Source organism: Sorex araneus, chromosome 2, assembly GCF_027595985.1.
Source record: "Sorex araneus isolate mSorAra2 chromosome 2, mSorAra2.pri, whole genome shotgun sequence".
NCBI classification, from domain to species: domain Eukaryota; kingdom Metazoa; phylum Chordata; class Mammalia; order Eulipotyphla; family Soricidae; genus Sorex; species Sorex araneus.
Window position 1 is genome coordinate 124011525 of NC_073303.1, and position 20856 is coordinate 124032380.

Here is a 20856-nt window from a genome sequence, read left to right on the forward strand (position 1 = left end):
TGTTTCAACACACAACTCACTACCGTTGCTGGGGTTTCCCCCCAAAAAGAAAAAGACAGTCCTATTGCCAATGAGGCAATTGATAATTCTCCATTACTAAGCATATAGAGATATTAAGTCCTGCTGTTTGTTACATAACTTTTCTTTTTCCCCCTTGCCCCGCGCCACCGAGTTCACGCCTGTTTAGTAATCGCCACGCTGTCTGACAAAGGGAAAAAAAAACCGAAGAGGATGGTTATTTCCCGTCATCAGCCGGCGTGGGGCTCTGGCTTAGTTGATAGTCTAGTAGAGTGTCTGGAAGCAGTTTCTGGAACCAAAGCTCTTGCGCTGATATCGGCTCCGGCTCGAGATACCACCAGCGTCCCGCTGGTCCATGTACCTAATTTTTCCCCTTATTTCCCATTCCCACGCCACCAGGTCTGTTTGCTTAATGGACATCACACTATGTTTGACACCACGCCACGTTTCTTCCCGAGAAAGAAGGATATTTCTTCTCAGCCAGCGTGGGGATATAGCTTAGTTCAGTCTAGAGAGATGGCTACCATTTTGATTGCCTTCAATATTTCAACAAAATACTTACTATTCTTGTTAGGAACACCCACAAAAGTCCGACCCATTAAGAAGGAACCATTACATACTGCTGATACTAAGATGCCGCGGCCGCGCGGTTTTGGGTTTCTGTCTAAAGTCCAGGGAGAAAGTTGAAGGAGAGAGAGAGAGAGATTTCCGCACGGGGGACCTGGCGGAAACTCTCAAGTCACATACTAAAAATATGGAACGCTTCACGAATTTGCGTGTCATCCTTGCGCAGGGGCCATGCTAATCTTCTCTGTATCGTTCCAATTTTAGTATATGTGCTGCCGAAGCGAGCACCATCTTACATATTTTAAATTTTATTCTAGATTAACAATTTATTATTTAAAGTACTATTACCGAAAAGCTTATATTTAATATGAATTTGTTTTCGTAAATGTTAGTTTGCTAATAACTCATTTTAATTGTTTCCTGTCTGGGGCTATTTATACTGAGAGATCTGTAGAGGTCTGTCTTATAAAATTTAATGAGCAAATTGCAGTATTTCTCCAGCCCCCATATTTAATTGTTTTATAAATAGCAGAGAAGAGAATGTTGTCCATAGCAGCAGCCTTATTTAAAGTCGGTTAAGCTGGTACCTTAAACTAAGATTTGTTAAGTTGCTCTTGGTGCCCAGCGAGATGGTATATGCCACCAAACATATATTTGGCTGGCTCTTCCACTAGCCTCACTGTTGAATTTAGTAAGACTTGGGGTATAGGGACATTTTTAGTTTTTGTTAGCCTTAAATAGGTGATACTTGGTGATTCATTTGAAGCAGGAACAAGTAATTGTCTATATTACATTACTACATTGCTGAAGAGGGATTTTATAGATACTTATCAAAAGTTGTGATTTTGACTTTGGCTATAGTAACCATGTATTGTCTTGTAGGGTTCTATATGAAAATCCAAATCAGGGCCCCTAAAGAGGATTAAGGATGTCAAGATGGGGGAAATAACCCAACCTTTGTGGGTCATTTGATTTTCTAAGGTCTTATAATAGAAATTGGCAACTATTAATGAGAAGACCATAAAAGTTCCAATATTTCATCAATATGTATTTGGACATAGACTCAAGGTTTTAAAAATAATAACAGTGGGGGCTGGAGTGATAGATAGCACAGTAGGTAGGGCACTTGTCTTGCACACGGCTAACCCAGGTTCGATTCCCAGCATCCCATATGATCACCCGAGCACTGCCAGGGGTAATTCCTGAGTGCATGAGCCAGGAGTAACCCCTGTGCATCACTGGGTATGAACAAAAAAGCAAAAATAAATAAATAAAATAATAACAGCTGACATGTAGTTGGTCTGTAATGCGTACTGCCAAATATAGAATAGAGATGTTCAAATTCCTCCAAGAAGTCTCAGCATTTCTCTTGATGACACTTATGTAGCCATAGTTTGGACTTACTGTTTTATAGCTTTGATGTGATACAGGGGAACTTCATTAGACAGATGCTTCATGCAGGCCTTCAGTCAGCCCCAGCCCTCACACTCAGGAAGTATGAGGGAAGGCCTGTGCGGTGCCAAGGAAGTTGGTGCCAGTTCTGTCATCTTACTCGAAATGTCCTTAAAATTTGAAGCAGCTGCTCTTACACCTTATGATGTGTTTCATGTTTTCTTCTAGGTTTAATGCAGAGATTGAGGAACAGGGGAGAGAGGGACCGGGAAAGAGAGAGAGAGAGGGAAATGAGAAGGAGCAGCGGCCTGCGAGCAGGCTCACGGAGAGATCGGGACAGGTGAGGCCATTTGCATCTTTCCTTGAATGTGACCCTGGTGAAGTGATCTGAGGTGGGCTTGCAGAAGAATCTTGGGGGCTTTTTTTTTTTTTAATGAAAATTTAAATATTTACCTAGACATGACGGACTGGAGCAATAGCACTGCGGTTAGGGTGTCTGCCTTGCACGCAGCCGACCCATTCAATTCCTCCGTCCCTCTCGGAGAGCCTTGCAAGCTACCGAGAGTATCCCATCTGCACAGCAGAGCCTGGCAAGCTACCCATGGCATATTTGATATGCCAAAAGCAGTAACAAGTCTCACAGTGGAGACATTACTGGTGCCCACTCAAGCAAAATCGATGAACAATGAGACTACAGTGCTACCTAGAGATGACAACTAAAATAGTTCAGGTTCTTAAAATATTATATGCTTTAGAAGTACAAGGGCTGCTGAAATTAAATTGACAGTTTTATCCCACTCAATGGTCCAGGAGGCATGTGGGGTACCCAGGAATTGAACAGGGTCTTAACACATGTAAGTTATGCTCTGATGATTTTATGAAGTACCTCAATTTGTATTTGTTTTAATTTTTCTTCATTTGGGGGTGATTAAACCTGATTAAAATTTTCAGGAATTATGGGTGTGGGCCTTTAATTTCTGGTATTTTTAGATCCTTTTCCTGTAGAATCAAATGGAATTACAAGGTTTCCAAGCAGTCAAAGTATTGCCTGGCCATGAGCCCTTTCCTTCTCCCACCCGTGATAGCTTCCCCAAAGCAATGTTGCTCTCCTGGCTTCCTGCCTGCACGCCTGCAGCTGCGGCTTTGCTACAGGCAGGGCCAAGTAAGCCAGGCCACTTTCCTCTTGCAGAGACTTCAGAAGACAGCTTTCCATCGATACTCGGCCCTTCAGACCCGCCTCGGAGGGGAACCCTAGCGACGACCCTGACCCTCTGCCTGCGCACCGCCAGGCTCTTGGAGAGCGGCTCTACCCTCGCGTCCAGGCCATGCAGCCAGTACGTTCGGAATACTCGGTTCCTCTTCTGTGGCTGACCCATTCCTAGTGCGGGATTAAAGACAAAAAGATTATCAGCTACTAGCAAACCTGTGGGTGACAACCATTATAGAATGCAAGCCCAGGAGGGCTGGAAACAGCTTTGTGGAGGTGTAGCTGAGGTTGGTTGGCGTATCCTGCCTGTGCCAGGCTTCATTCGCCCCCGGGATTTATCTCTTCCCACCCATGGATAGCTGGTATAGTTGGCAAATACAGGGTGCTTTACTGGTGATGAGGTGTCTCTCGGCGTAAATTCAGCGTAAGCCTTCTTTCCTCTCTGTCCCCTCATCTTCCATGTCTGTCTTCAATGAAAGAAATATATTCACTCTGAGGGAAAGATAATATGGAAATGAGTATTTGTACGTTAGGTAAGGCTCTGAGACCATGAAAGTATGCGGGTGTTCAGCTAGTTTAACAAGATCATGCTGGCTACATGGACTTTCAGTCTTTACAATTGACCTTCTAAACTTAATCAGATACTTCAGTGATTCGAAATGTTTTTATATTTGTTACCTAAAATTCCTGTATTCCTTCTTTGTGGGGGGACAAAATATTACTTCTTTAGACAAGGTTTCAAGTGATATGGCAACAACTAAAAAACATTTGTTAATGTTTTGCAGGCATTTGCCAGTAAAATCACGGGAATGTTGCTGGAGTTGTCGCCAGCGCAGCTTCTTCTCCTCCTCGCAAGTGAAGACTCTCTGCGAGCAAGAGTGGATGAGGCGATGGAGCTCATCATTGCCCATGGACGGTAATGTGGACGGCTGGGAAGCCTTCCCAGCTACACAGAAGTCACTTTTGCTTTAGCATGTGGGCACTATGTCTTTACATGGTTTTTCTTTTGTGGGGTGGAGCTGGGGGGAGCAGCTCCCAGTGAGCTTCCACCCACCAGGTACCAGCCCCTGAGGCTGCTCAGGTGAAACGGTATTGGGACCACCAGGATGGATGAGACACACATACCCACACACACTCGTATCTAACCATACCCATGAATGCTCGGAAGGTCACATAGAGTTGGGGTTGTGACCTGGAGTGGGCACACATGTGCCCGGCCCCTATGCTATGTCTCTTGGTTTCAATGGTGGTTTTTTTTTGTTTGTTTGTTTGTTTTTGCTTTTTGGGTCACACCCGGCGGTGCACAGGGGTCACTCCTGGCTCTGCACTCAGGAATTACCCCTGGCGCTGCTCAGGGGACCATATGGGATGCTGGGAATCGAACCCGGGTCAGCTGCGTGCAAGGCAAACATCCTACCCGCTGTGCTATCACTCCAGCCCCGGTTTCAATGGTTTTTCAAGAAATGATTAGCGGGAAAGTAAAACTTTAGTCATCACTGAGTTTGTAAAGATCACTTCTGGAGCTAATATTTAGAAATTACTTTATAACAAGTACATTCAGCGGCTAGGGAGATAGTACAGCTCAGCTGGTGGGCACAGGGCCCAAAGTGTATGTCGTGTAGTCGTCCCCCTCCCCCCCAGTAACTCCCTCCTTCCCCTTCCAGGTACAAAAATTCTCCACCAGAATGCATATAAAGGCAGAAGCCAGATACTTAAAGGATTTAAGGAATGATTCCTAAATTATAGCTATAAACTATCACTGCCATCGATTTGCTCAAGTGGGCACCAGTAATGTCTCCATTGTGAGACTTGTTGTCACTATTTTTGGCATATCGAATACGACATGGGGAGCTTGCCAGGCTCTGCCATGCGGGCGAGATACTCTCGGTAGCTTGCCGGGCTCTCCGAGAGGGACGGAGGAATTGAATGGGTCAGCCTCGTGCAGGGCAAATGCTCTACCCACTGGGCTATCACTCCATAAAATTTTTTTTAGGGCCCTGATGTATCTTAAAAATTTTTGTAAGTTTTTGCCTTAAAATTTTTTTTTTTAACTACTTTTAATTTTTGGGTTTGGGGCCATACCCAGCGATGCCCAGAGGTTGCGCTCCTGACTTTGCACTCAATAATTACTCTTGGCAGTGTTTGGGGGCACCAGTTGGGATGCCGGAGATCAAAAGCGGCCGACACCTGCAAGACAAACGTCCTTCCTGCTATACTATTGCTCTGGCCCCAAGTTTTTGCTTTCCAACAAATATGATATGCCATGCTTATTATTATTATGTTGTTTTGTTATTATTATTATTATTATTATTATTATTATTAAAGCCATCTATACTGGGACTACTCTAATACCCCGTTTATTTTTTTATTTATTTATTTTTTAAATTTATTTATTTTTAATTAGAGAATCACCGTGAGGGTACAGTTACAGATTTATACACTTTTGTGCTTATACTTCCCTCATACAAAGTTTGGAACCCATCCCTTCACCAGTGCCCATTCTCCACCACCCGTAAACCCAGTGTCCCTCCCACCCTCCCCAATCCCATCTCCCCCCCACCCCACCCTGCCACTGTGGCAAGGCATTCCCTTCTGTTTTCTCTCTCTAATTAGCTGTTGTGGTTTGCAATAAAGGTGTTGAGTGGCCGCTGTGCTCAGTCTCTAGCCCTCATTCAGCCCGCAACTCCCTTCCCCCACATGGCCTTCGACTACAATGTAGTTGGTGATCGCTTCTCTGAGTTGACCTTTCCCCGGAACGTGAGGCCAGCCTCGAAGCCATGGAGTCAACCTCCTGGTACTTTCTAATACCCAGTTTAAAGCTTCAAAGTGTTAGTTGTTTTATTGTGGGTGAGGTGGCTGACACAGAGAGGGCTAAGCAGTGGCCTCAGTTCTAGGGCCTCCAAACGGAGGGAGGTTAAGCTGGTACCTTCCAAACTGGGTGAAGTCACACACACGTTTCTCCCCCCACCCCATCTCCAGGGATCCAGGGAAACATAGTGGGGAGGTAGAGTTTATGACCACTTTGTTTTTTCTTGGGGCTTGGTGGGGGGATATACTGAGTTAGTTTGGGAACTGCCAGTCTAAGCTAAAGAAGATCTTTGCTGTTTTTCTTGCTATTTTTCTTCTCTTAACTTTATGTACTACTTATTCCTCTTCCCTGTCTCAGCACACTGGTAACAGCTTACTCTATCTTAGGAAGAGTTGAACGGAATGTACATCTTTGATTTTAAAACAAAATGGTTTTCTATACACTAAGTTAGAAGTTTCAGTTACCTAGAATGTGAAAGATGTTTTTGTTTGCTTTTAGGGAAAATGGAGCTGATAGCATCCTGGATCTTGGGTTATTAGATTCCTCAGAGAAAGTACAGGTAAGGGGTGTTCTCTGCATATTGGTAGTAATAATCACTTGAAATTAAAGAGGGAGAAAAGTAATTCTTCATTAGTTATAAAGAAATGTCTTTGTAAGTAGGTTACTGATTTACAGTTGATGTAATACACAACTAAGTAGTAAGATTGGTGTGCAGAGAGGCCGAACAAGGGACTGGGAGGTATTCATGAGGGCAACCCTTAAGTTCTGGATTACAGAAAAGGAAAGGGCCAGGAAGGAGTGCGGCAGTGAGAGGAAGAGGAGGCTGACTAGCAGAGGGGCATTGACCCGGGACCTTGGACACTGTGAGGGGTAGAGGTGAGGGAACTGTATAATCACAATTGTGAGGGCCAACATTACTGCAAACATGTGTCCTAAACTGAAAATTGAAACAATGAGTTGGGGGGCTGGAAAGGTAATACAGAAGGGTAAGGCACTTGCTGGGTGCAGTTCTCAGTACTGTATGTGGTTCCTGAGTTTGGAAGTAAGATGACGGGCCTTGGTGGACTGGGTGGTGGGACATCATATGTTTAGAACTCATTATTAACAACACTGTAAGTCAGGGTGCCTACATAAAAATATTTTCTTTAAATAGAGTAGAAGAAACTTCGATCCAGAAAAAAATATCTTTAAAGAGTTTAGGTGAAATAAGCTACCAGAAATTTATTAAATTATCTGTTTGCAGGGAGAATTTAGATTTGTACAAATTTTCTTGAACACAGTTAAAGATGGATTAAAAGATGGATGGATTAAAAAGTGATTGACTTTCGGGGCGGAGGATAGCACAGCGGGTAGGGCATTTGCCTTGCACGAGGCCCACCCAGGTTCGATCCCTGGCATCCCATATGGTCCCCCAAGCACTGCCAGGAGCAATTCCTGAGTGCAAAGCCAGGAGTAACCCCTGAGCATAGCTGGGTGTGACCCAAAAAGCAAAAAAAAAAAAAAAAAAAAGTGATTGACTTTCTAAGAGTAGATTAAAATGTTGATTGACTGGAGTAGATTATACATTTGAATGTGAATGCTGCCTTAACAGTCTGATTTCACTGCAGATTTTTTAAATAATGCATTGATATGTTTTGTATTTCAAAATTGAGCTTGGGGCCTAAAACCTCTGATGTTCACATGTTCTCAGGAAAACCGAAAGCGCCATGGCTCAAGCCGCAGTGTGGTGGACATGGACCTAGATGACACGGACGATGGGGATGATAATGCACCTTTGTTTTACCAACCTGGTAAAAGAGGCTTTTATACCCCCAGGCCCGGCAAAAACACAGAGGCGAGGCTGAACTGTTTCAGAAACATTGGCAGGTAAAATAGCATCTTTTAGAGTTTTAGATTGTGAGACTTCCTAAAATGTAGTACTGTCTCAAGTGTGATTTAAATTGGGGTTGTAGAGGATTTTTCAAAATAGTTTACATGCATTACATATGCATGTATACGATAGAACATGTGATTCAGTTATTTTATTTACTTATTTATTTCGGTTATATATTTTAAATATCTCCCTGACTTTGTTTTTAGGATTCTTGGACTCTGTCTGTTACAGAATGAACTGTGTCCTATCACATTGAATAGACACGTGATTAAAGTGTTGCTTGGTAGAAAAGTAAGTAATTGTAACTGCTGCTGCAGTTGCAAACCTTTGTGTTTTATAAAGTAATGATATAGTAGCATACTGTTTGTGGCATTAATTTCACATTTTAAAGCATCGCTATTAGGAATGATTTTCTTTTCTTTTTTTTTTTTTCTCCCCGGTGATTTTGAGCATCTCATGGCACTGGAGAAGGGGGGTGGCGACGGGCAGACTGCTTCACATCACAGCCAAATCACCTGACATCTGTGGCATATTTACCTGTGTCTGAAGTACTAAAGAAACAATATAATGCCTGGCACCTAGTAAATGCCCAGTAGATATAGCATTATTATTTCTAGCATCTAATAGTGGTGGTAAAAAAGTCTCAAAAAGAGCATTTCAAAAATAAGTAGTGGAGGGAAAGGAGAAGAGGACGGAAGAAAAGCCAACCGTGGTTTTGGTATGTCCACATTTTGATAGTCTGACAACCTGTACATTCCATTATAATTGGATGGCAGGGGGTGAGATCAACATTCTTTAAACTGTAAATTCTTTATGCAGCTTTTGATGTACACATGCTTGTCCATGTCCCTAAAGGTCTTATAAAGAAGTTACCAAACATATTTCCATCTTTTATAGATCTAGTCTGAGTTTCTCACCATGCACATCAGATGTATTCTACAAGTAGGCATGGTTAAGTAAAGCTATAGACTAATGACTTGCTTTAATCCAGAAAGTTCCCAAATTAATTTTGACTACCACCCCCTTTTCAGGGGAGAAAATAAAAAAATTACTCAGTTCTTCCCTGGAAATATCCCTCTGTCAATGAGCTAAATGTCCCAGCTGCACCTGGGAGTGATCCCTAAGCACCAAAAACCAAATCAAAACAAAACCAAAATTGCTTAAGATACTTAGAATGTTAAGTGATGAGCCTTTGAAGGTTGGTGAAAAAAATCATGGAATGAAATTGACTGCAGTTTAACAGTGCTGTGACCTTCAGCAGGGAATTGCATTCAATGAGTATCATTTTTTCATCTGAATGGAATAATCTTATTATTGTCAAAACTAAATAAAGATGAGTATATACTTTAAAAACTGAAATGTATAGTCAGAGCCAAAGACAGACAGATATTACCTCTTTATTTCATAGTTTGGTTTACTTTTGGTTTTTGGTCCACACCCATGTTGCTCAAGGCTTACTCCTGACTGTGTTCAAGGATCACTTCAGCCAAATAATTCTCCAGCCCTGTCTCATAAAATTCTTTACTGAATCTATTAGTAAATTGAAATCTCTGATCAAGTAATGGAGTTTCCCATGATTGTTTTTTAGGTTAATTGGCATGACTTTGCCTTTTTTGATCCTGTGATGTATGAGAGTTTGCGGCAACTTATCCTGGCTTCTCAAAGTTCGGATGCTGATGCTGTTTTCTCCGCAATGGATTTGGCCTTTGCCATTGATCTGTGTAAAGAAGAGGGTGGAGGGCAGGTAAAGCAAATTCTGAAGTCTTAGAATTTGGTTTGGTGGTCTGTTGTGCTTTTTGTAAAAAGACTAATTTAGAGACAAGACAGAAAAATTGTACTTAATTTAGACCTAAACTTTCAAGTCCCTGACAGATTTAATATTGATGACAACTTTGAAACAACTATACTTCTGAATTTTTCACAGGTTGAACTTATTCCTAATGGTGTCAATATCCCAGTCACTCCCCAGAATGTGTACGAATATGTTCGGAAATACGCAGAGCACAGAATGCTGGTGGTCGCGGAACAGCCATTACATGTAAGCATTTTTGGGAAGTTCCTTGATCTGACAAGGCTATTCTGGTAAACTGGCTCGCACTTGACTCTACATGTATCTTGCAGCCAAAATGAATTGTAAATTACACTTGAATCCAGACCAAAGTAGTAACTCTCTTTTGGGGGTAAGTGACTTGGAAAAAATGAATAGCAGATTTGGTGAATAAACAGCTGGGGAAGAATGCTTGTGGGTTTGAGATGACTATTTGGGGTCCTTTGAACACCCACACTTTTGTGACCTGTTTGACTGACTCTTGGCACGCTTGTTAAGCCAGGGGTATATAGTGAGAGACTCTTAGCCAGAGCAAGGGTGCCATCCACAGCAGGTAGGCGGGAGAAATGAAGGGCCAGGCTTTTCTCAGGGCCGTGGGTTTGTGTGGAGAACTCTGCTCAGACAGCAGAGCCTCCTGAAGTGTCAGGCTCTGGGATTTTTGTGAGAGGCCAGTCTTGGAAACCCTTTCTGCCTGCACCGTGAAGACTGGCTTCTTTCTCCGTCGTGGTCTGCCAGCCATGCTAACTGAAATTCAGACTCCCAAAGGAGGTATATATTTACCAATCACATTGTTGGCACAGCTCCCCTGGCATGCTATGTATCGTGGGGGAACATTCTCAGAAGCCTGGCCATAGGCCATCTCCCTGGTCAGACCCTCCTAAAGTTAGAACAGTATCCGTCCTGATGGGTGAATGAACGGTTCCCCCTTGCCAGGGTTCTTCTGAGAGCAGTGGTCCCTGTAGTTTCGTACCGACACTGTCAGATGCCTGACGTTCCTGAGTCTCAGGCCTGGGAAGAAGTGTGCACCATGTGTCTGGATTCTCACTATGGCGGGGACCGCCCTTTAGCCAGATGACATGAGCCAGATGACTTGGAGATGACATGGTCATCTCTCAGCAAGCCTCTGGATTGGTGGTTTTTGTTAAACTTTTCCTAGGTTCTTGACAGGACAATACTTAATGCCATAAAGCAATTATTCAGTTAGCTGTTGCTGTGTACTCTTCATACTTTTTATTTTTCTTCCTCAAATCTCAAGAAATCAAAACGGAGATAAGTCGGGTCAGGGGAGGTAGAGAAAAGTGGTCACTCTTGACCAGTATTGGTGCTGAAAAGAGGGAGAGTGACATGCATGATACCTTATCAGTAACGGTGTTTGAATAGGGAAGAGCAGAAGAGAAGGGAAAAAGGAAAAAAAGGCTCCTGGATGGGAAGAAAACTGGACATCAGTGGAGAGACATGGACACTGGTGAAGGAACCATGTACATCTGAAACTCAGTCATGAGTAACTTTGTAATTCACAGTGATTGAATAAAAGAAAAAAAAAGGAAAATCAAAACACAGGGCTACGGAAATAGCTTAGGAGATTGAGCTAGAGACATGTCGCATGTACAAGGCCCTTGCTTTGCCCCCCAGCTTTGTGCGGCCCACTTCAGTCCCCGTCCCACTCACACTCTGCCTGCCCACAGAAACTCAGAACACAGAACTTGCTTTCTTAAGTAATTTCTGGCTTAACATGTTGAGACTGGCACTGTGACTAGTGTTGAAGAAAACTACATGTGACCCTCTGGCGGTAGGTACCTGCATCACTGTGTTAAAGTGAGCTGTTTATTGGGCTTGAACAGTGGGTGTAATGAGATCATAATCTCTCAATTCTCAAGGCAATGAGGAAGGGTCTACTGGATGTGCTTCCAAAAAACTCATTAGAAGACTTGACAGCAGAAGATTTTAGGCTTCTGGTAAATGGCTGTGGCGAAGTCAACGTGCAAATGCTCATCAGTTTCACCTCTTTCAATGATGAATCAGGTATGGAAAATTCAGCTTTTTGTTCTGTTAGCATTTCTGGAGTTTCTGGGTTTACATTTCTTTTTTGAAGATCAAAATATCATGGTTCAGTTGAACTATCATAGCTTAATGCATTTTTAATTATTAAATTCTTAATTTTAAATTCTTAAAAATACATTGTTTTAAAGACTGTATGGCTTAGAGCTGGGAATATTGTTCATTGATAAAGCACATGGCTCACATGTATAAAATCCTGCTTTGCTCCGTGGTACTATACCTCTCTTCCAGAATATACACAAGCACATACATATGTGTGATTTACTGTGACTGTAAGAGAAACTTCAGTGAGCCAACTGTATATAAAGTATTGTCAGAATGTTCAAGAGGGAAAAAAAACATCCACATGACAGTTGTATTGCTCTTTCATGAAACTCAAGAATTTTTGTTAGAGCCGGAGCAATGGTTCAGTGCTTTCTTTGCATGCAGCCGACCCATGTTCGACCTCTGGTGCCACCTATGGTCCCTGGAGTCCTGTCAGGAGTGATCCCTGGGGGCTGCCGGGCATGGTGGAGACTTCCCCAGCCCCCAGATTTTCACTGGTGGTGACTTTGTAGTTCTTGACCATTTCACACTTAAAAACATGTAAGGCACATAAACACATGGAGAATGATGAATCCAAAAGAGGTAATAACCCTGCTAAAATAACTTCGGGGCTAAAGAAAAAGTACAGTTTACAAAAAGTAAAGATTATTGCACACATGAACATAGGAAATCTTTTCTGCTTTGTTTTTCATTGAATTTTGTAAGCAACTCCATCCAAATTATGGTATTGTTAGATTTGGATCGGTTTCCTTGTTTCTCTTTTATACACGGCAATATGTAGGTCATGGTATGATAGTTTCTGTGCCTTTTTAATCTTGTGAGATAAGAATTTGTCTCTAGCGCAAACCAGAAACCTAGGAGTGGAGATAGAGCAAAGCATGCTCCCCAGGCAGTGCTTCAGTCAGCAGCATTGAGGACAATGTGGATGCATTGAGAAAGGCAGATGGTTCTGCCAGCTCGCCCTCTAGACTTGGTGAAGGAGAACCTGCATTTCAAAGCTGAGGAGATAGCCCAGGGGCCTGTGTGCATGCGCTCCATGTGGAAGGCCTGGGTTCCTTTCCCAATCCCTGGCACCACATGGTTCCCCAAGCAACATGCCTAGAGGACCCCCCGAGCAGTGCTGGGTGTGATCCTAAAACAAGTAAAGGTGCTTTCAGCAGCTAAACTGCTGTGGCCATCCCAGCTGGCCTGCCAAAGGTCACAGCCTCACACCCTGCCCTAAGCCCCCTCCCTCAGTAAAATGCTTTAATCAAAGGAGAAAAAAATGTTAAAGCTCCTCAAGTGGCATATAACCTCATTAAAATGTTGAGATCATAATTAATAAATTTTGAGGTTGGTTCATTTTTCTTGGTCATCTTGAATCTGTATATTTAATAAAATACAGGGTCTTTATATTATGCAAAAGACCATAATTGTCCTGTATTAGAGAAGTCAGGCTCCCTAACATACAAGATACTCTTCAATTTTGTGTCTTTATAATATATTCTAAAAATACACAGTAATGAATTTATATTTTTTCATTTTTAGGAGAAAATGCTGAAAAGCTTTTGCAGTTTAAGCGTTGGTTTTGGTCAATAGTAGAGAAGATGAGCATGACGGAACGACAAGATCTTGTAAGTTAAAGGTTTCTAGTATTTGTAGAAGGAAGTATAAGAGTTTAAAATAGCGTATATAGCAGAACCGAGAATTCAGGGAATGAGAACTGCAGGCAAAAAGAGTCAGTGCTGGTGGTGTAGGGAAGGGGATCTGAGGGCAGAAAGAGCGTTGGTGATGGCAGCACAGTTGAGCTACTCTTTCATATCTCAGAAAGAGCAGCTTGCCTGTGGTATGTAGTTTGTCGCTTAAATCTCCAAATCTTTAGTCAGGGGCCTAGATGCTTCCGGTGGAGTGGAGGGGAGGTACAGTCCGTTCAGACCATACGAGCTAGCCCTGTTGTAAACACATGACCCAAGCTATAATTAAAATTTCAGCGGATATTTGCTAAGGAGCCAGGGTGAGAGGGATGCCGAACACTCGTGAAGAGTTGGAGGAACAAAGTACGCCTGAAACTATTAGTAACAGCATTGTAACAGCATGGTGCCTACAGGAAAACTGACAAGAAAATACCATGGATGGAGCACAACTGTAGTTCAGTTTATGCCTCAACATGCATTAGGGTTGTGGGTTTAATCTCCAGCACTCCCCAAAAAATAAGAGACAGCAAATATGCAGTCTTTTTAAGTTTGGATAAGGAAGTTATAGGTGGTCAGAAATGACAGTTTTGTTTTTCTTCTCTAGAACATAACTGAGGTGTTGATAAGGCTGTAATAATTGAAATATCTGTTCATCCCAGAAGACGTTGCTTGTTCTGTTGAGACCTTTTCTTTTCCTTTAGCTCTCTCCCTGGTTCTGTCTGTCCCTTTAGTATGTCCCTAATCCTTCTGACTAGAGGCTAGCTTTGAGGAGTTCCAGAATAGCTTGAGGTAATCTGTCTCCTAGGACTAGAGTAGCTTCCCTGTGATATGTGGGTATTAAATCTGTGACTTTAACCTTAGTGTTGATTGATGACTTCAAGACATTATCTCCATCACAAGAACTTTGATTATAGAGAAAATTATATCATGTCAGTGAAATCTTTATCCAGCCTCAAATATCCATAATCAGATCAACCTGTCCATGACCCCAAAAGGCAATAATGTCTGCTGGTCCTTTGTATAGACATTTGAGGGGTATTTCTTTCCCAGAGAATCCCAGACAACACATGGAATTATTAAAAATGACCCCACTTCCAAGTATCACCCCCAATTTTGAGAGAGGAACAGGTTACTTGTGCAGTTTCCCCCTGTTTTCAATTAAGGCAATAACTTTTTGGGGGGGTCCTGCTTTTAGTCTTTAATTTTTTCATGGCCCCAGGGTCTTCAGTATTTCTCTATTTGCATAATACAGGGTCTTTAGCAGGACTAGTGTCACCTGTTCTTGTTTATGTTTTAGCCCCCTGGGGTAGGCGTAATTATGATTAGACTTTCCTGGTCTTAGGAATCCTAAATGTCCTGCCAGTGCAAATACCCATCTGTCCCTATTGGTTTCAGGAGCACTTGTAGCTTACTAAGATTATGTCAGTCTTTGGGTTCAGAGCATCTTCTTTCCCTAAGACAAAGGACTCTATAAGTTCTAGGTAACTTATGAAAAAACAGAAATTAAGGGCCAGGCAAGGAGCTAGACAGGCTGGACAGCATATGCTTTGTCCGTAGGCGGCCTAGTTCAATCCTCTGGTTCCCCGAGTACCCACCACTGTGGCCCCCCAAAGCCCCTAAAGCCAAATAGAAATTATTCACTCTAGTATGAATTCTAAGTATTTTTTGTGGCTTATTTTAATTTTCTGTTCTTTTTAAAACAAATGCATCATCAGTCTAGGTCAGTCTCTGTTGTTTTTTGCTGTCTGCGAGAAGGGAAATTTGTTAATTATTCAGGCTGTAAAATAAGAAAAAGGAAAATAACCTTTCTCTTTAAAGGGCTTCAAAAATGTCTTAGTAACAGCTTTATAAGTGGCACTCCTTAAATTCTTAATAAAAGTATCAATGCTGAATGTCAAAGTGTTTTACCCTTCTCCTGGGTGGGGGCTGGGGAGGGGGTGTGGCACTTATGATCCTTACGTATTGTTAGATTCTGGTCTCAGGGAGAACTGAAAGACAAAAATAACAGGATTTTGCCAGATGTTCTCCCTTGAATTTGCAGTCCTAAAAATTACACGGGTTTATAGTTTGCATTTTTCTCTTAAGGTATACAGTTCACCAGTAAAACGGCTTGTAAACTTTCTCCCCCAAGCTTTTCCTCCCTGCGATCCTTTTTGCCTGGAAGTCAGCCGAGGAGGCACTGCCCCAATCCCTGAGTTCTAGCGCAGCCCAGCAGGTTTGCTGATGTTTTCCCACAATGCCCACATTCAGTTCTGTGTGCCCAGCAGTGTGGTCACTCAGCACATGTCTTGCAAAACAAGTGAATTGAATCAGTTCTTTTTCCCCTTGGGAACAGCTTCCTGTCCTCTAGTAGTTTGATTTTATAGCCCCTCACACTTACCTTTTTCTGCTTTCCTCAATAGAATTTTAGATGAGAGTTCTTATAAAACAAAGCTCCAGAAATAGCAAGTTAGTTTTTTTCAGGTTTCCCAATCACTTTGAAATATTGGAGACATGGGGCTGGAGTGATAGCACAGTGGGTAGGGCGTTTGCCATGCACTTGGCCGACCCGGGTTCGATTCCCAGCATCCCATATGGTCACCTGAGCACTGCCGGGGTAATTCCTGAGTGCAGAGCCAGGAGTGACCCCTGTGCATCGCCAGGTGTGACCCAAAAAAGCAACAAAATATATATATATATATATTGGAGACACATGGCTGTCTAGCTAGGCCCTATAACTACATCAAATTTAAAAGCTTTGTTTTAGTCATTGTCTTATGTTCTGAATAGTATGTATGTTTGCATATATACATGGATCAATGGGGAATCAAAACAGAACCAAAGATAGGCTTTTCTGAAATATTTATGGTGAAGTTAACATTTATAATGTTGCACAAACTAGAGGAGTAATAACTTAATGTCATTATGTCTATTGATTTTGAATGTAGATGTTCCCTAATACTTAGTTCCTGCAACATTATACTTATCTCAGTGTATCCATGAGAATATTGCTAGTATATAAAGTGCAAGGTAATTTTTTGATAGCTTGTGTGAAATTTGAACCTTTTATTTATTTATTTATTTATTTTTATTAATGAGACCTTGTGCCCTAGCTCTTTAGCAGCTGGAGGGCCTCAGATGTCACAAATGTGACAGCCTTGTTACAAATGTGGAGTCGAGACTGGAACAGTAGTCACTTCCTACACAACTAACAATTGTATTCCTTTTGAGTGCAAGAACTGTAAGACCCAACTTCACTGTATACCTTTAACATGATTTTAACATGAGAATGAGGCCAGAACTAAGATTTCTTGATCTGTAAAGTAAAAAATGATAATGGTATTATTCCTGTTTAGGTTTACTTTTGGACATCGAGCCCATCATTACCAGCCAGTGAAGAAGGATTTCAGCCTATGCCCTCAATCACTATAAGACCACCAGATGACCAACATCTTCCTACTGCAAATACTTGTATTTCTCGACTTTATGTCCCACTCTATTCCTCTAAACAAATTCTCAAACAGAAATTGCTACTCGCCATAAAGACCAAGAATTTTGGTTTTGTGTAGAGTATAAAAAGTGTGTATTGCTGTGTAATATTACTAGCTAATTTTGTAGATTTTTTTCCATTTGTCTATAAAAAGTTTATGGAAGTTAATGCTGTCACACCCCCCTGGTGGTACTTAAGAGATTAAATGCAAACATTCCTTGCCGAGTTTGTAGCTTGAAGGCCCGAGGAGCACTAGCAACTATAATGGTTTGCTGGGCAACAACTTCTGGGTCAAACCCCAGCCAAAGATGACAGCAGAACAACATAATTTCACTGTGATTTATCTTTTTGCTGAGGGGAAAATATGTAAAATGTTCTGAAAATTCACTGCTGCCTTTGTGGAAAGTGTTTCAGCAAAGGTTCTTGTATAGAGGGAATAGGGAATTTCAAAATAAAAAATTAAGTATGTTCTGTGTTTTCATTTTAACTTTTTTTAATGGTGTTTAATTTGTGGTTGGCTGCAGTTGTGTATCATGTATATGGAACTTGTAAAAAAAGTTCTTGACATTCATATCTTAAAAGTTGAAATCACTTTTACCTATTTAAAAACACTTTTACTACGGTTTATTTTGACTGCATTGCGCTATAGGATACGAAATATCACTATATTCTGCATGTAATTTGTTCGTTTAAGTGAGGGCACTTTTTTGTACATACGGTGGGCCAGTGCACAACAGTACTTGACCACAGTCAGCTTTTCCCTTTGTACCCCGACTTCAGTGAGCAGTCAGTCAGGAGCTACCTGCACTTCAGTTCTCAGCCATTTGTATGAAGGTATTTCAGTTCTGTAAACTCAGCCTGGGCACTTTCTGATAACTGTAAAATGTTTTATAAGATCATAATTATTGAAGATACATTTTGGAAAATTTTAAATGTTCGTGAGCAGCTTAACTACTTTTGTATCTAGCCTTTTTTAAAGTACCTTGTTACATTTACTTTTTTAAATAAAGAAACTACAGAAGAAATGTCAAGTAATATTGAAGAAACAATAGTTTTTATTTATGTAGTTGTACATTTTAAACTAAGGGCAACACACTGATGGTTATATGCATAAAATTTTTTGATTTAAAGAACTGAAAGTTTGTATACACATGGACTGTAAGAAACAGAAGAAAATAAGTCCACATTTTACAGTTAGCAGAGAATCCTATATGGCACTGGCCAGGCCACCTTTTTTAAAAAAACAAAAAAAAATGGGGGAAATAAAACGGGATCCCTACTTGGCACAGAATGTGAACTCATACTTGCCTACACCTAATGACCAAGCGACAGGTTCTTGATGACCCATTAATTACATAACCTAGGACCAATATCTCTCAATTCTTGTGGTTGTAGCTTTATTCAGTGGCATAATAAGAAACACTGGTTTTCTTCACTAAGTCTTCCATAAAGTGACTAAGTCACTGCACATCTTGAAAATGAGAGGCGTTTCCTGAATCTCTACTGCCTTTCAGTTCCTTTATAGGACACCTGGCCTTCAGGATGTTTTTCACATTCAAAGACCTATAACTTTTATTATTATATAGCTTCAAGAGACTGAAACAAGTGATACTCAGCTCTGCTGACGTAATAAATACTGAAATCTAATAGTCGTGAAACTCATTGTATTGCTTAAAACCTACACAACATGCCATATCAGATATGTGTAAATTAACCAAGGTTATTTTACAAAATGAGACATTGGTTTTGTGTCTAAATGCTATTTCTGAATAAATGAAATAGTAATTAGATTAAGAGCTGATTATCATTGTGTCTGAAAATAATATATATCACCTTAATTTCTGTATGCATATGATGGGATAAAGTATTAAATGAGAACAAAGTAGATATTATTAGGACATTTGAAAACCTAAGTGTGAATTTATTTTTAATAGTTATTGAAAGAATGAAAATATTTAAAACAATGCACAATGTCTTAAGTCTTCCAAAAATCAAGATTTTTGGTTTAAATGCTTTTAGGAATATTAAAGGCAGAGTGAGGGGGTATTTTTTCCCCTTTTTTCTTTTTTTAGTAAATCATAAAATGGTTCTCAATGTAAAATAAAGTCATGTAAATTAAAGTTCTCTTTTGGTCTTGTTTAGTGATTAAATCTAAGGAAACTGAAAACATATAGGAAGAGAAGACCAAGAATGAACTTTACTGAAGGTTATGAAAGATTTGCTACTTTTACTTTTTTCCCCCTCCTAAATCATGTAAATGTGGACTATCCAGTTGGTGCAGACTTGGAGATTTGAATTCTGTTTTCACTGTTCAGTACTTGCCTCTGAATACTTGACCCCCTTACGACCTGCATGCTTCCGTGTGCTTAAAGTAGTAAGCAATCCTAGGCTGAGACTCAGGTGTGCCATTCAAGCTGCAGTTCCCACACTTAACTGCCTCGGATACTAGTGGAGCTTCTCCAAGTAGTTTCCCTAAGCTCTGCTTGTCCCCTCAGCCACTTTCTGACTCTGTCTTAGTAGAGGACAGAAATTTTTTCCTAAACAGCCCACAAGATTCTGAAACTGCCCAAAGGAACTCTTAAGAGTCATTAACAGAGTGGCTAGAGCGATAGCACAGCGGGTAGGGTATACCCAGCATCCCATATGGTCCTCTGAGCACCACCAGGAGTAATTCCTGAGTGTAGAGCCAGGAGTGACCCCTGAGCACTATCAGGTGTGACCCAAAAAGGAAAAAAAAATTAGAGTCATGAACAGAGGGGCCGGAGTGATAGCACAGCGGGTAGGGCGTTTGCTTTGCACACGGCCGACCTGGTTTTGATCCCCGGCATCCCATATGGTCGCCCAAGCACCGCCAGGAGTAATTCCTGAGTGCAAAGCCAGGAGTAACCCCTGAGCATTGCTGGGTGTGACCCAAAAAGCAAAAAAAAAAAAAAAAAAAACCATGAACAGAAATTATATTCACAAAAGTGGAGTCTCTGCAGTCAAATTTTTCTCACAATAGATGGAAAATACTTATGTTAAGTGGACTCTCCCTCTGCCAAGAGAAAGACTGGTTGGAAGTAACTTGGATAGTTCCTATCAGAGCAGTGATTAATTTCCATGTTTAACTTACATAAAGAAGACAAAGATTAAATATCTCAGTATCATTTGATAATACAGAAATGTGTTTAAAATGTGTTTATTGGGCCGGAGCGATAGCACAGCGGGTAGGGTGTTTGCCTTGCACGCGGCCGACCCGGGTTCGATCCCCGGCATCCCATATGGTCCCCCAAGCACTGCCAGGAGTAACCCCTGAGCATCGCTAGGTGTGACCCAAAAAGCAAAAAAAAAAAAAAAATGTGTTTATTCAGGTCCATACTTTATGGTATATGCAGAATATCTTTTTTTTTATTTTTGTTTTTTCTTCTTTTTATTTCTTTTCTTTATGCAGAATATCTTATGTTACCTTAAAATTTAAAAAGAATCATTATAAAATTGAGGACTATGTGCTAGACACTTCGTCAAGGTTTTTTTTTATCACGGGCCTCAGCCAAGGAAACAAAGGTCCAGCTAGTGGTGCTGAGCGAGGTTCTGCATCCCTGAGGACCTTGTGCACTCACAGAAGATAGGATTATAAGCAAGTTAGCGTGTCACTTGTTTTAGTGGGGAGAGCTGGGCATTTTGCCGGGCAGCTGGAGTGCCAAGTGCATCTCAGTTCTGACACACCAGCGATCACACCCACAGCTAAGGGGCTTAGTCCAGAAGTTTGCTCCACTCCAGATTCCAGTCCTAGCTCAGCTTCGAATCAGCTGTACTTCAGACTAGCTTTGCTTTCTTTTGGCCACACCCAGTGGTGCCCACGAGACCATCCAGTACAGGAATGGAACCCAGGGTTCTGCCATGAAAAGCATGTAATTGGCCCTCTGACTCATCTCCCG

General features: G+C 41.4%; 1 protein-coding gene and 1 non-coding gene across 2 annotated transcripts in view; one reads left to right on the forward strand and one right to left on the reverse strand.

Annotated features, from left to right (window-relative positions):
* UBR5 (ubiquitin protein ligase E3 component n-recognin 5) overlaps positions 1 to 18733 on the forward strand; it is a 120509-nt gene extending 101776 nt beyond the window's left edge. The window contains exons 49-59 of the mRNA XM_055129363.1: positions 2206 to 2317; positions 3167 to 3311; positions 3970 to 4100; positions 6492 to 6552; positions 7684 to 7859; positions 8073 to 8157; positions 9455 to 9610; positions 9791 to 9904; positions 11572 to 11716; positions 13325 to 13410; positions 16806 to 18733. Coding sequence (XP_054985338.1) covers positions 2206 to 2317; positions 3167 to 3311; positions 3970 to 4100; positions 6492 to 6552; positions 7684 to 7859; positions 8073 to 8157; positions 9455 to 9610; positions 9791 to 9904; positions 11572 to 11716; positions 13325 to 13410; positions 16806 to 17018 — 1424 coding nt within the window. The 3' untranslated portion in view covers positions 17019 to 18733. The remainder of the gene's footprint in view (positions 1 to 2205; positions 2318 to 3166; positions 3312 to 3969; positions 4101 to 6491; positions 6553 to 7683; positions 7860 to 8072; positions 8158 to 9454; positions 9611 to 9790; positions 9905 to 11571; positions 11717 to 13324; positions 13411 to 16805) is intronic.
* On the reverse strand, positions 767 to 873 carry LOC129402760 (U6 spliceosomal RNA). Its single transcript, XR_008628805.1, has one exon. It is a non-coding gene; the product is annotated as a U6 spliceosomal RNA (small nuclear RNA).
* Positions 18734 to 20856: the final 2123 nt, after the last annotated feature.